Source organism: Oryza sativa, chromosome 6 (genome assembly GCF_034140825.1).
Source record: "Oryza sativa Japonica Group chromosome 6, ASM3414082v1".
Lineage (NCBI taxonomy): Eukaryota > Viridiplantae > Streptophyta > Magnoliopsida > Poales > Poaceae > Oryza > Oryza sativa.
Window position 1 is genome coordinate 11,356,729 of NC_089040.1, and position 13,203 is coordinate 11,369,931.

A 13,203-nucleotide genomic window follows, 5' to 3' on the forward strand; every position below is an offset into this window, starting at 1 on the left:
ATGGAGCTGCGCAGGAGGCGGACGACAACGAGGAGGGTCGTCACCGCTGCTCCTCCCTTGCCCCTCTCCTTCTCTTTCGACTCCCTCCCATTTCCTGCAGTGCGTCGGTGGTGGTTGTCCGGGTGGAGAAGGCGGTGGCGGCCCAGGCGGAGAAGGCGGCGATGTCAACAGTGGTCCGGAAAGAGAAGGTTGCGGCAGGGAAGGGTGGGCGGCAGGTGTGCGTGCAAGCGATCGCCGCCTCCGCTGCTGACCACTCGGTCCGCCTCCTCCCCGCGCCTCCGCCACGGCCGCCGACGTGCACACGACCGCCCCTTCTGCCACTCCCCGCCTGGCCTGCCACAGCCCCATCCCATGCACTCCACCACGCTGTGCGTGCCACCATGAGCGCTAGCGTCTGCGCCGACCGTCTGCCCCCGTGCCGCCGCTGCACGCAAGAGAGAGAGGAAGAGGGGAAGAGTAGTGTGACCAGTGTATCCTAAATTTTTTTAATAAATAAAATGCTGACTGGATTGCCACGCGTATTTCACGTAGAATAAAACCGCTCTAGATTAGATCGGGGGGGTAATTCGTCCGGTATTAAAAGTTAAGGGTGAGCAATGTATGGTTTTTGGGTTAAGGGGGTAATTCGGTCGACCGCGATAGTTCAGGGGGTAATTCGTACTTTTTTTCAAAAATAAAAAGGCAATAACTATCATACCTCATAGCCCCTTTGAAATAAAGAATTTCTGGAGGAACATTGGATCCTATTGAAAATTTTACGATTTTGCGTTTTAAATAAAACGTTAGACAATTGGAAAGACTCTATGTCGAAATTATTAAGAAAAAGGTGAGCATATCCAGGGTCAAACACGGGTTGCGTGGAGCACAACGGCTGCACCTCGCCATCTCCATGGTTCTTCGCCGGTCACTATGGATTTGTTACTTCACCCTATGTTTTTCATTTAGTTAAAAATATTATTAGTTGCAAAACATACGCGAAAAAATTAGGACGTACGCTGCTGCGGTAATCAGTTGGCCTAAAACACTATTTTTCAGGGAATCATTAGCCTAAATACTCTATTTTCATTGCTTTCTAGATCCACAATTAAAAAAAGCAAAGCCCATAAGCCCAATCAGCCACTCCCTCCCACTCCACACAGCTCACAAACCAAGCAGCTCACTCACCAGGTAGTCTTTCATCTCCTCTACATTATATTTTCTTTAAATCTGTTATCCGCTTTCCATGGACCACTGAGATTTTGTTTGAACTGGAATGTGAAATCAATGAGATTGAAGTCATGTTTGCTAATTGATAACCAAAATATAAAACAAATAAATTCAAAAGTTTTAATCAATGTCCAAACAATTATTCAATAATTGGTTGGTCATATTTACCGAGCAAGCCATTTTGTTGAAAAATGAGCAACAATAATGTAATCGCATGTTTTTATGCTATGAAAATATCTCATGAGATATTCTTGCTATCTATTTCACTCGAATTATTTAGAGTATTCTTTAGAAATTTAGACCTGCTATGTATTTATGTGGATGTAGGCTGCTAGAATCAGCCTGCAAATTCTCGTAGGCACACTCAATATGGAATTTCTTGTCCGCCACTGGCAAGCGGCGCAGACAATAGGAATGTAAACCATTTTCATTATCTTAAATATTCATAAAACAAGCAATTGATAATTGTCAAAATTGTGAATTTATTTATGCTATAGAATTAGTTAGTTTTGCCAATAATTGGCTCTATGCTTTTTGCTTAAGTTTTCGTTATATGAAATTATTATATAAGATCGACTTCTAATTTCTAACATGTGTATTGGCATGTGCCCATGAGCCCATCGCTATAGACTGCACACAATTCACATTTGTTCGTGCGTGCACTGAACCTGCCTTGGGAAGGATGTAGAGGCAAAAGAAAGGCTCATGTACCTATTTTTTAAAATAATATTATTTTAATGAAAATCACAGAAATGATGGCTGGCCGGAATTTTTTCGCCAAAATAGAACCCTGCCGAATAGCAGTTCGACATGATCCTATTGAACAGCGGAGGAGGGATGGGAGGAAGCTTTCGACAGGCCCTGTCAATCAGCAGCAGTTTGACAAGGTCCACATCTGGTAGTGTGCAAGACCTGTCGAATTGTGGTTGCTCGACAGGCCCAACAATCAACCCTATCGAACTGGCATCTTGACAGGGCCCTTTATATGTTCCACTCATTTTCATTGAGGCCATGTAAACATAAACATGCAATCGATATAGTGACTATCTCACATTATGTACAAATGTCATATGGCAATGAACATTATCTATTATCTCTGTTCTAAAATATAAGGGATTTCAGTGATACAAATGCATAGTAAACATCTCTTTTATATTTTGAGACAGAGGTAGTAAGACAATATTTCTTAACTCCCGTGACTAACACTTTCCGCTCTACCCTTTACTTCTCTCCGCACAGTGACGGATTGATGTGACCGTGACAACTGTGATCAAAATTAACATTTTCCTCTTAAAAAAGCAAAATATATACTACATCCGCCCCAAAATATAATAATTTTTAGTTACGATATCCAGATTCATATGTAGAAATACTTATATTTTAGGTCGGAGCGAGTATTATTTAACTACACGTATTTTAGGATGTTGTTCAGCAACTGACTGCTGGTTAATTAAGCTCTATCCCACGATGGTGGATTGTCAGCCTTCTTGTAGTGGGTACGGATGACACCGGATGAGTCTCCTCTGACGTAAAGTCAGAGGGACTTTGTCACTGACGTGTGGGACCCACAAAGGTTGGGCCCACACGTCAGTGACCCACGTCCCTCTGACTTTACGTCAGAGGAGCGCGATCCGATGACACCTGCGGCTTCGAAAGATGGCTCGCTGCTGCAAGTGGAGCCGCAGGCGGTACCAGTTCAACACGAAATCCGGGGTGGATCTCATCCCCAGGAGCTGCACTCGGTGCGCCATGTTGGGCACGCACATCCGCCCGTGGCCGATCGACCGCACCGCCGCACGGGCGTACTCCTCCGGGGTCACCACGAACTGCGACAGAAAGATATCCTTCATGGCTCTCGATATCATGTTCGTCTCCACCAGGCATGGCACCTGCAGGAGATAGGGGAAGAAAAGTCATAATAGTATTGTTCATTGGGTCTAGCTTAGTTAATTTAGTTTCATTGATCTTTAGGTTGTATCACTTTATATAGGCACTTTTTTTCAGGTAGCCACAGCTGGTTAGATTGCGTAAAATTAAACAAGATCTAGGATGACTATTGATATGTGACATGCGAGAAAAAAATATTCACTCGAGAAATGAAAATCCATGTCCTAATGCTAACCTGGCATTGCACATCGATTCCCTTTCTCTTGTACTCCACGGAGAGGCCTCTTGAGAACTCACCAACATATCTGATTCAACAAGAATTGAACCAAACAATCCTTTAGTATCAATTAACAAGAAAAGAACGCGAATATGCATGTGTGGGTACGTACGCTTTGGTGCCGGCGTAGACGGAGTAGAGCGGGAAGGAGGGGAGAGCCTCCGCTGACGCCGAGCCGATGTTGACGACAGCACCCCTGCCCCTCATCACCATCCCCGGCAGCACCGCCGCCGTCACCTTCGTTAGGGCTAGCATGTTCACCCGTATCATCCTCATTAATGGCTCCACCTCCACCTCATGCAGGAACATCGCGCCGGGCTTTGCCACGCCGGCATTGTTCACCACCACCCCAACGTCCAGCCCCTCCACCGTCTCCCTTAGCGCCGCCATCGCCTTCTCACCTGCGCACCGGATATGGAGAAGACGATGGATCTCATGAACCATGAGTCTATGACACACCATGAACGCAACCACAAATATTAACTTATGTTATACTTTGAAACAAGGGTGGAGCTAAAACGAAATGGAGAGAGGTGCCACTCGCTTGCTTTACTCTACTTTAGACCAAATTTTGACTGATACGAGTGTCTGAGTTTGGATTGAGGGTACACATATGATAAAAATAGATGAACTATAGCTAAAAAAAATTTCTTGACCGGGTTACTGAGCAACCTGGCCCCCCACCTCTCCTACCTAGCTATATCTGCCCCTACTTCGAAACAAATTTTTCAAAATTTCGCCCCCTACTGGCAAGTACATATCCGAAATTTTCGGTGTTTTTCAAATTATTGTAAATTTGGTCAAATTTTATTTAAATTCATTAAAAATTTGTTAAATTTTCAAATAATTTTGGACAAAAAAATTACAGAGATTTCTGAAATTTTGCTGGAAAAAAACAAGTGTGTAACCCATCAACCTTGCACGGTGGAGACGAGGGAGAAGTCGAAGACCACGGTCTTGGTGCGCACGCCGTGGTGGGAGTGGGACCGGGCGATGGCGCCGGCGACGTCGCGGAGCTTGGCGGGGTCACGGCCGACGAGGACGACGTTGAGGCCGCGCCCCGCGAGCTCCAGCGCCATGGCACGGCCGATGCCTGACGTCGGCCCGGTGACGACGGCCCACGAGCCGTACCGGCGGCGGAGGTCCCCCCTGGGACGGGCGCGCAGGCCGAACGTGAGGGTGGCGACGAGTCGGAGGACGTCGGCGGCGACATGGACGGCGCCGAGGGAGGCCAGCAGGATGAGCCATATCGGCATGGCCATAATGTTGGAGAGCAATTAACCAGCTCGCTCTTAATTGTTTCCTTTATTTAGCTTATTAATCGTAGTTGTTTTCTGCGAGTGCAGTCAAGCCAAAACTTCCATCTGTATATGTGTACAATGATGCGCTTATGAGTTGTGATAATCATGCATTGTTAGTGCATCAGCAACTGTCTAAGTTTTAACAACCAACCAATTGTACAGTATATGGGAGTGAGTGACAGTTGCAGCAGATGTCACTGTATATCTGTTGTTGATGCTTCAACACCAGGCGTTCACATTTTTTTAATAAATCCGTTCCTTAAGTAAATATCTACTTCAAAATTCCATATACACTTTATTGACATGAAAGATTAAGTAAATATCTACCAGCATGCCGTATTGTTTGGAATTTAAATTAATACATATAAGATATTTTAGAGAAAAAAGTTGGGACCTCAACATCAGGGGTTATATGTCAAGTCAAAATATCTGGTGTTTCTGTAGCTTCAACCATAACATCTATTTTTCTGAAAAAAAACTCTTTTAATTAAATTTGACAGAACTACCGTATTTTCAAAGAATTGTCACATAAGCATAGATTTGAGTGCCAATACACCAAAACTACAGGTTTTCACTGAATCCACAACATTGAAGATATATGCTTTGTTTTTCATCTCTAAAATATGTTGTTTTAAAGATAAATTTGCGACTAAACATGTAGTTTTGCAATATTATAGCTTATTTATATATGTAGGTTTGTGATATATTTGATGCTAAATATTGTAGTAAATCAAAAGGAACTGAATAACGTAGATTGTAGTATCATCTATCACCACACAAAACTTGTAATGAATGAAGGCGCATACCTCTTTGAGAGCTTAACACTTTCCATTTAGTTCTTGTTGTCCTTTCAAATCTAGATGTGGCATGATGCTATATATGACCGTATGTTTCATATGCTAAAGTTCTCATTTAGATTGGAATTTATGGTGTGTATGAGAGTATGGAAAATATAAGGAAAATGATATTAGCCATTAATTAATGATTAATTGAGTATTAATTATTTTAATACTTAAAAAGATTAATATAATTTTTTAAAGCAACTTTCATACATATTTTTTTTAAAAAAAATACCGTTTAGTAGTTCGGTGATGTGCGCGTGAAAAAAGAGACTTTCTCTTAATCCACTACTATCGAACACAACCGGAAGGGTTTTGTGCTTGCACAATTTGTAAAACGCTTTAATAAATTTATGTATCAAGAACAATCTCAAAAAAAATATCATAGCTAAAGAAAATGGAAAAGTTTTCTTTTTTTTCTTACAAAAGATCACTCAAGGTATTAACCTTGTACTATACAAACATGCTCCATTTTTCACAGAAAAATCAAGAAATATATATATATATATATATATATATATATATATATATATATATATATATATATATATATATATATATATATATATATATATATATATATATATATATATATATATATATATATATATATATATATATATATATATATATATATATATATATATATATATATATATATATATATATATATATATATATTATTAACAAAAATACCAACAACAATGGATCAATTTCATTTAAAAAATATTAAATTTTTGGCAAGATTATTTTTTCTAGGAAAAAAATCCAATCTTTCTCAACTTTAATTTTTTTATTGAAGTTCAAAAGGCCGAAAATCCATTTTTAGCCCATGAACTTTACTCGGAGTCTGTTTTTCACTCTATGATTAGAAAGTTGTTATTTTTCACCTTAAGCTTTCAAAACCAAACAGAAACAACCTACGACATATTTTTAATAGTAAATTTCACTTCGGGCCACCTTTTATTACCGATGTTACATTTTGGACCACCCTTTAAGCAATATTTTCACTTTGGACTGGGTAAACCTGCCTTTGTTTTACTTTGGACCACCCGACTCTCTTCTCAAGCATATGAACGATCTCGATTACATCGTCTCCTACTCGTCAATGAACTGCCACAGCTATATGTAAGACTATTTCTTCGACATATTACAAGTTGGATGTAGATGGATAAAAGAGCAAGGGTGGTCCAAAGTGAAATAAAGGAAAAAATACCCAGTCCAAAGTGAAAACATTAGTCCTAAGGTGGTCCAAAGCGAAACATCGGTAATAAAAGGTGGTCCAAAGCAAAACATCGGTAATTGTTTTGTTTAAAACAGAGGTGTTTTCCTGGTTGATACTCTTATTGTGTGTTTTCTGTTGATGCAGATGTCACATTAATTAGGTCCATAACCATAAACCATATGTTTTTGAAGTTCATGTTGGTGAAATACATTGGCATAGCAATCAAAATCACCATGAAATGAGTTACAGGATCTTGCATATGTCCGGTCCTAAAAAGTTCCAGATGAAAAATGACCCCTTTTTTTTTTTGCTTCATGGTGAAAAATGGACTTCAAGCAAAGTATAAGGGCCAAAAATATACACATATTTTTAAAAAGTGACCCGTGTTATTTGTATTTCTTTGTTTTTATTTTTTTTCTGGATTTTCTAAATTTGATGGCAGTAGAAAAAGTGGCCCGCGAACGTCCGCGTACTAGACTAGACGCCCCCGTTTCTCGAGAGATGAGAGGAGATTTGAGATTCAAGGAGTGAAGCATAGGGGGTGGGTTCATACTTAAACTTTAATGATTCACGATAAAGATAATTTTGGAAGGTTTATTATTTGTGACGTAGGACTTCTTTCAAAAATGAATTGCAATTTAGACCAGATTTTATTGCCCTAGCAGTATATTGGACCAACACTTATATTTTTCACTTTTATGTAGGATTTGTTACCAAAACTAGCAATCTGTCTAAAGTGATGGGATTTTTTTTCTCGAAAACACAATACAGTTACGCTTCATTTCATTAAGAAGAAGAGACAATGTACAGCTGAGTCATCAAAGGGCCCCTCTAGAATCACCAAAACAAAAGAACATCACACAACATGACACGGAGTGACTTAAGCTCTAGCAATACACCAAACAGAACCCTTTCTAGCCACAGCATGCAAAATAGCAGAAATGCTTGGGGAGGCACTGTTGAAATCATTACGGTGCTTCCATAATGCACATGCCACTAGGATAACCAATTTAGTCCAAAGCGTAAGAAAACATAGTCCAAAATGAAAAGTCGTGCTAATGCATGACCGAATATGCACCTTGATAAAAAAAAAAACGCTTCAAGTTACATTCCCTCGTCACTTAAAGAATCGCTGAAGGTAAGTAATTTTTTTACACATATAGAGAAGGGAAGGGATGAGCAAAACTTAAGACAAGCTTATGTTTTTCATTACTCTGTATATAGAAGACACACAAACGGACACCACTACACACCAGCAAACCTGCGGGTGTGCTTCATGCTCTCTTAATACACATACCCCACTAAAGAGACGAAAATTAGTAGAAAAAAGAAGAGGTCTGAAGTGCTAAAGATACTACTCCCTCTGTTTAGTGTAAATATGTAAAAATGTAAGTCATGCTCAAAACACCTTTAATACTTGCAAAGTTTTTTAATAAGATGAATGATTAACGTTTATCTAAAGGTAGACGACATAATTATTAAAATGGAGGTAGTAGTTGGAGAGTTTACACTAAGGTGCTAGCAGAAGAGCGGTTTCATTTTCACCAACGTATTAAGAAAAAAAACATCATACACAAGGAAAGGACAGCTTTATTTCCACAATATGACCTTCAGATACATAAGTACGACAAACCTTTTCACCCCGTATTGATCTTAGTCTAAACAGCAACAAGCATGAGTAGGAGGGGTGTCACAATCTCTCTATCGTTGATCAGTGCTACATACAAAAATATTGCAAGAAAAATGAAGGATATATGATCAAGTAGTTGTCATCCTACTCAGGTTACCGGCCAAAACAGCTCGTTACTGATGACAAGAGACTCGAGGAGATAAATTTCAATCCACTGGAACCCCCAGGAAAGTAGGATATGGTGTAGTAAGCAAGAGATAGAACCTGTAACAGAAGGAGATGAAGGTTACTCACGAAGATATGGCCTATATGCTTCATGGCATTGTTTATGTGAAGGGATGAGGTAGGAGGGATGGGCATCATACTATCAAAGAACTATAGATCACCCCATCCAACTCAAACATTTAAAGTATTGAAGAAATGGAGAAAATATTATCCATTTAAAGCATGATTTCCACTAGTAGCCTGTTCTTAGAGACACAGAAGTATGCTTACTATCCCCTAGACTAGAATAACTATAAAATTTAAAGATAAAGACAAGTCAAAAAGATTTATTCAGAGGAAGGACGCACCTGAAGGACAGAGAATATCACTGAGAGGAAATAGCTGTGAAGAAACATTGACACATAAATGGTACCAACCATGCATCCAATAAGTGCCCCTGTAAATGGTAGCCTCTGAAGAGAACAGGCAGATTATTTTATTAAATCAACTATACGATTAATTTTAAAAACACAGGAGCACAAAGATATCACCCTGCAAACTATTTAACAAGTTTGAGCCAGGAGAAGCAGCCATTCAAAAATATTAAAACAATAAGATAAATAGTTCTTGAATCGTCATAAGATTTCTATTTTATCCACAATTTTGCATTGATGACCCTTGCATAATGTTTACAGGCCTACATGCGAGATTTGGAGTTTTTCATCTAGATGAGGATATGTAAATTTGTAGTACAGGTAAAAAAAAACAATACCTACAACAACTCTCCTTGATGACTTGGAGATATAAGAATTATATACTTCATTGCATATATGGCATGTTCGAAGCATCTATCAAGAAAAAGAAATGTTCTTATGGGCTTTGCAGTTGTGTGAATGTGCTAAACAATCTAATCAGGGAATTGCACTTAAGTCAAACTGTACGCATCTGTCTCAATTGTTTGCAAGCCAAAAGATGGTGAGAAACCAGTTATATTTGATAACAAACTGCAGAGCACAATATCCTGATTAACATTGCTGCCGCTACCACCCCTAACCTGAGCACCTGATCCACACAGCTTATGCAAGAGGCAGCAGAAGTAGCACCCTGTGACTATGAGGCTATGAGCCAAGGCCTCCGACTAAAGGGAGAGGGGGAAAAGTGAGTGGACTGACAAAGGGCGCATTAGTCATGAGGTAGCTGCAAATTCATGGTGGAGTGGAGGAAGAACCTGACTATGTCAAAAAAATGTAGCAACCACAGCAATACTAACTGGCCATGGACAGGAAAAAGAACTGTTGAATTATTCATAAAAGTTTTTCCCGTTTTGTTGGGGATGCAGAATAAGGTGCTGCCTCTAGCACTTCCATCCACTGTATTCTGGCTAAGTGGCTAACGTTTTAGTAGAACTGGTATAAGCAAAAACCTTACATTTAACTCATTGAAATCAGAAACCTTTTAGGGAAAAAGACTTCTAGTTCTATCCAGCTTATTAAGATGCATGGAAGTTTAGAAATCATTTTAAATTTGAGCCAAAATATATTCCTTCACAGGTTCCATATCAAGTTTTCCTTTTAGATTGAGCCAATATATTGTCTCATTCATATGAAGTAAAAAGGATGACAACATGTCTTCTTCAGTTGCACCTGATTGGAAAAGCCAAACGAACAGAAGAGGCTAAGCAGAAGCAGCCAAGTTAACATCATATTCTTGCATGTTGTTCAGCTCAAGTGCCAATGAGGCAGTGAGCACTCACTCGAAAGATCAAGGATCACTCTCTGCCATGACAATGTTCTCAACTAATACTGTTCACATTTCTTTTGGACGTGCTCAAATTAGTAGCGTACACCATACAGATTCTTCATTTTGCTAGATGTTTTCTTCCCTTTTTTCCTTCTTTTGGGTCTTAGGGTACTCGGATTCTTGCATTAAAGACTTGTGATAGTTAGAAAATCTAGGCTTGAATGCTTGATGCTACATGGATATTGGAGTATTTTTAAATGGCTTCTAAAGAAAATTTCTGTGTTGCTTGCTGAGTATAGTTCAGGAGACAAAAGAATAAAACATCTGGAGGTGCAGGTGCCAAAAGGTCAATGAGTTAGAAACGTTGTTGAGGTCAATGAGTAAACATTCAAGAGGTGAACCAAGAACCAGAAGAAGAGCTAAAGGTCCATTTCTATGCTTTCTAATCTGTGATTTTTTTCTGCATTCATAGGCTAGAGTACTCATGCAACCCATATGGAGAACAGGAGAATAAAAAGGGAATTTATAACCGCTACCTCCACACGAAAATTCCATCCAAGTACAAAATCCAAAAGAAGTGCACCCCATGATGGAAGGAATACAGACTTAAAGCATGTAGGTCCCTTGATGATAAGGAAAAAATAGCTTCGTTTTTGGGGTCCTATTCTGAGGAGTAAATGATGGTCTGATGATTACCGAGGGATTAAAAAGAACCTCATGAAAGGGACGTTTCGTAGGTGCCTCTTGTTCCATAAAGAAAAGCTAGTATGCACAATATATTTTTTCCTTTCATAAGTTTACAAGGTCCTATTTTGGAAAGGATCATAGACAAATCAATTCATATATGGAATCTGGATTACAACCATCCAAGAGGAACTAAGAAAAAAGAGCAGCAGTATTGTCTTTTTCTAGTCAATTCATCCAGGTTTTGCCTTCTGTCTCTTTTTTTTTCAAGTTGCACTGTTTTAACTCGTAAGTACATTTGGCCGTTAGAATCCATACTGTTCTGTCTAAACATTGCTTTAGTTCCTACACTTCATCGTATACATGGAATTAATTACGGACAACCCCATCCAAACAAACCTACAGTGTTTCTCTAATCTAGCAGAGAAAATTTAAAACACCATACAGGTAGTAAGTTATGCACAGAGTAGTTGTTTGTGCTAAAAGAACTCTTTAGATGCATGGAAGATAGATGATCTACAGCTGGGCTGAGGTGCGGGTGGTGGTGGGGTTTTTCTTCTCTTTTTCTATGGCTGGTGGCAAGAATATTTATATTACTGTTTAGTATTTACCTCCAATGTTGTTTGATAATAATGCGAATGACAACCTTTGGCTATATACACAGAACACTCATTGTGCTTGAGAGTTAACAGCAAAATTTGTGAGCAAATATTGCAGCTCCAAAACGTTAAGGCCCTCTTTGTTTAGGCTTATAAGCCAGCTTATGAGCCAAAAAAGTCTAAGCATAAACAAATAGGCAGTTTTTCATTTGGCTTTTTGAAAACCATAAGCCACTCTACACTATTAAGCCAAAAGCTGAGTTGAGAAGCTTTTTTTGGCTTTTGTGAGGTAGAGGTATGACTCCAACATTAAACTTACGACTTTCTATCCATTGGCTTATAAATCATATAAGTTAAAAAGCTGAGTTAAAAGCCTAAGCCTAAACAAAGAGGCCCTAAGCCAATTCGACCAAATTTGCGGTGTCAAATTGGGTGTTGGATTGTCTCTACTCCCAAAATTGAGATATAGCACTACAGAACAATTTAACAATCACCAAAACAATTTACAGCGAGAAGAATAATAATAATAGCAGCTGTACCTCCATGGAGGTCATGTGGGCGAACTGGCTGGCGGGTCCTTTGAGCGCGAAGATGGATGCGATGATGAGCCCGCAGCCGAGCGTGAAGCAGATGGCGAACTTCTGCGGCATGATCACCATGACGGGGAGGAAGAGCGCGAACGCGATGAAGACGAAGAAGATGCCGGTGGCGAGGAAGAGTCCGAAGTACATGAGCGCCTTCCCCGACGGGAAGCTGCTCGTCGCGCTCTGGAAGCTCCCCGGCAGCTCCCGCACGCCCTTGGTCACCCTGCATCGGAGAGGGGCGATCGCTTGAGATCTCGATCAGATCTGGCGGCGCGAGGAGGAGGAGAGGAAAGGAGAGGGGTGGGTGGGGTTACACGCTGAAGGTGCCGGAGACGGTGTCGTTGGCGGAGCGGACGGCGGCCTCGATGTCGAAAGGGAGAGGGGAGGAGGAGGAGGCGTCGGGGCGGGAGGCGGCGTAGGAGTTCCAGTCGGCGAGGAGGGACGGCTGCGACTCGCCGGCGGAGGCGGCGGGGGCGGCGGGGCCGCCGGTGAACCAGGCCTGCGCCGTCTTGTGCATCGCGATCCGCGAGGAGGTGCGCGCCGGCGGCGAGGCGGGGAGGAGGCGCGCGGCGGGGCGACGCGGAGGCGGAGGTGGTGGGAGTTAGGAGTAGTTAGTACAAGAACAAGAAGAAGATGAAAACGAATGGACTCGTCGGTGGTTTTCTTTTCTTAACGAAGAGGTTTCTCCTACTCTTCGTTTTCCTTCGAGTCTAATCTTTCATCGATTTTTTTATAGTAATGTTAATGCAAATTATAAAAATTGTAACGGTCTATTAATTATGAAAATAAAACAAACAATCTCTAAAAAGAAAAAAATATACGCAGAGAAATTCCAAACAATATTTATGAGTAAATTGAATGGTTAAGCATTATGGTAGTAAGTATTTTGTACTACCTCCGTCCCAAAATAATTGTATTTCTATGATTCAAACTTTGTCCCAAAATAATTGTAATTCTAGAGTACTAATTGCCCCATCAATCATCTCATTTAAATTTATCTCTATTATACCCTCAACCATCTTTCCAC

General features: G+C 40.4%; 2 protein-coding genes across 2 annotated transcripts; both read right to left on the reverse strand.

Moving 5' to 3' along the window:
• Nucleotides 1–2,247: 2,247 nt before the first annotated feature.
• On the reverse strand, nucleotides 2,248–4,700 carry LOC107276302 (very-long-chain 3-oxoacyl-CoA reductase 1). Its single transcript, XM_015787285.3, has 4 exons — nucleotides 4,287–4,700; nucleotides 3,483–3,771; nucleotides 3,329–3,398; nucleotides 2,248–3,095 (listed from the first exon to the last, which is right to left on the reverse strand). Exons 1-4 carry the CDS (start codon nucleotides 4,630–4,632, stop codon nucleotides 2,823–2,825), a joined length of 978 nt encoding a protein of 325 aa, XP_015642771.1. The 5' UTR covers nucleotides 4,633–4,700; the 3' UTR covers nucleotides 2,248–2,822.
• Nucleotides 4,701–8,305: 3,605 nt separating this feature from the next.
• On the reverse strand, nucleotides 8,306–12,817 carry LOC4340821 (uncharacterized). The gene is made up of 4 exons (XM_015785460.3): nucleotides 12,491–12,817; nucleotides 12,132–12,399; nucleotides 8,938–9,042; nucleotides 8,306–8,629 (listed from the first exon to the last, which is right to left on the reverse strand). Exons 1-4 carry the CDS (start codon nucleotides 12,691–12,693, stop codon nucleotides 8,519–8,521), a joined length of 687 nt encoding a protein of 228 aa, XP_015640946.1. The 5' UTR covers nucleotides 12,694–12,817; the 3' UTR covers nucleotides 8,306–8,518.
• Between the last annotated feature and the right edge of the window lie 386 nt (nucleotides 12,818–13,203).

Coding starts and splice junctions, on each gene's coding strand:
- LOC107276302 (XM_015787285.3), bottom strand. CDS start 4,632: ATGGCCATGCCGATATGGCTCATCCTGCTGGCCTCCCTCGGCGCCGTC. Junction 3,772..4,286: donor CCTCGTCTCCACCGTGCAAG/GTTGATGGGTTA, acceptor TCCGGTGCGCAG/GTGAGAAGGCGATGGCGGCG. Junction 3,399..3,482: donor GTCTACGCCGGCACCAAAGC/GTACGTACCCAC, acceptor TTGTTGAATCAG/ATATGTTGGTGAGTTCTCAA.
- LOC4340821 (XM_015785460.3), bottom strand. CDS start 12,693: ATGCACAAGACGGCGCAGGCCTGGTTCACCGGCGGCCCCGCCGCCCCC. Junction 12,400..12,490: donor GTCTCCGGCACCTTCAGCGT/GTAACCCCACCC, acceptor TCTCCGATGCAG/GGTGACCAAGGGCGTGCGGG. Junction 8,630..8,937: donor TGATATTCTCTGTCCTTCAG/GTGCGTCCTTCC, acceptor CTTCTGTTACAG/GTTCTATCTCTTGCTTACTA.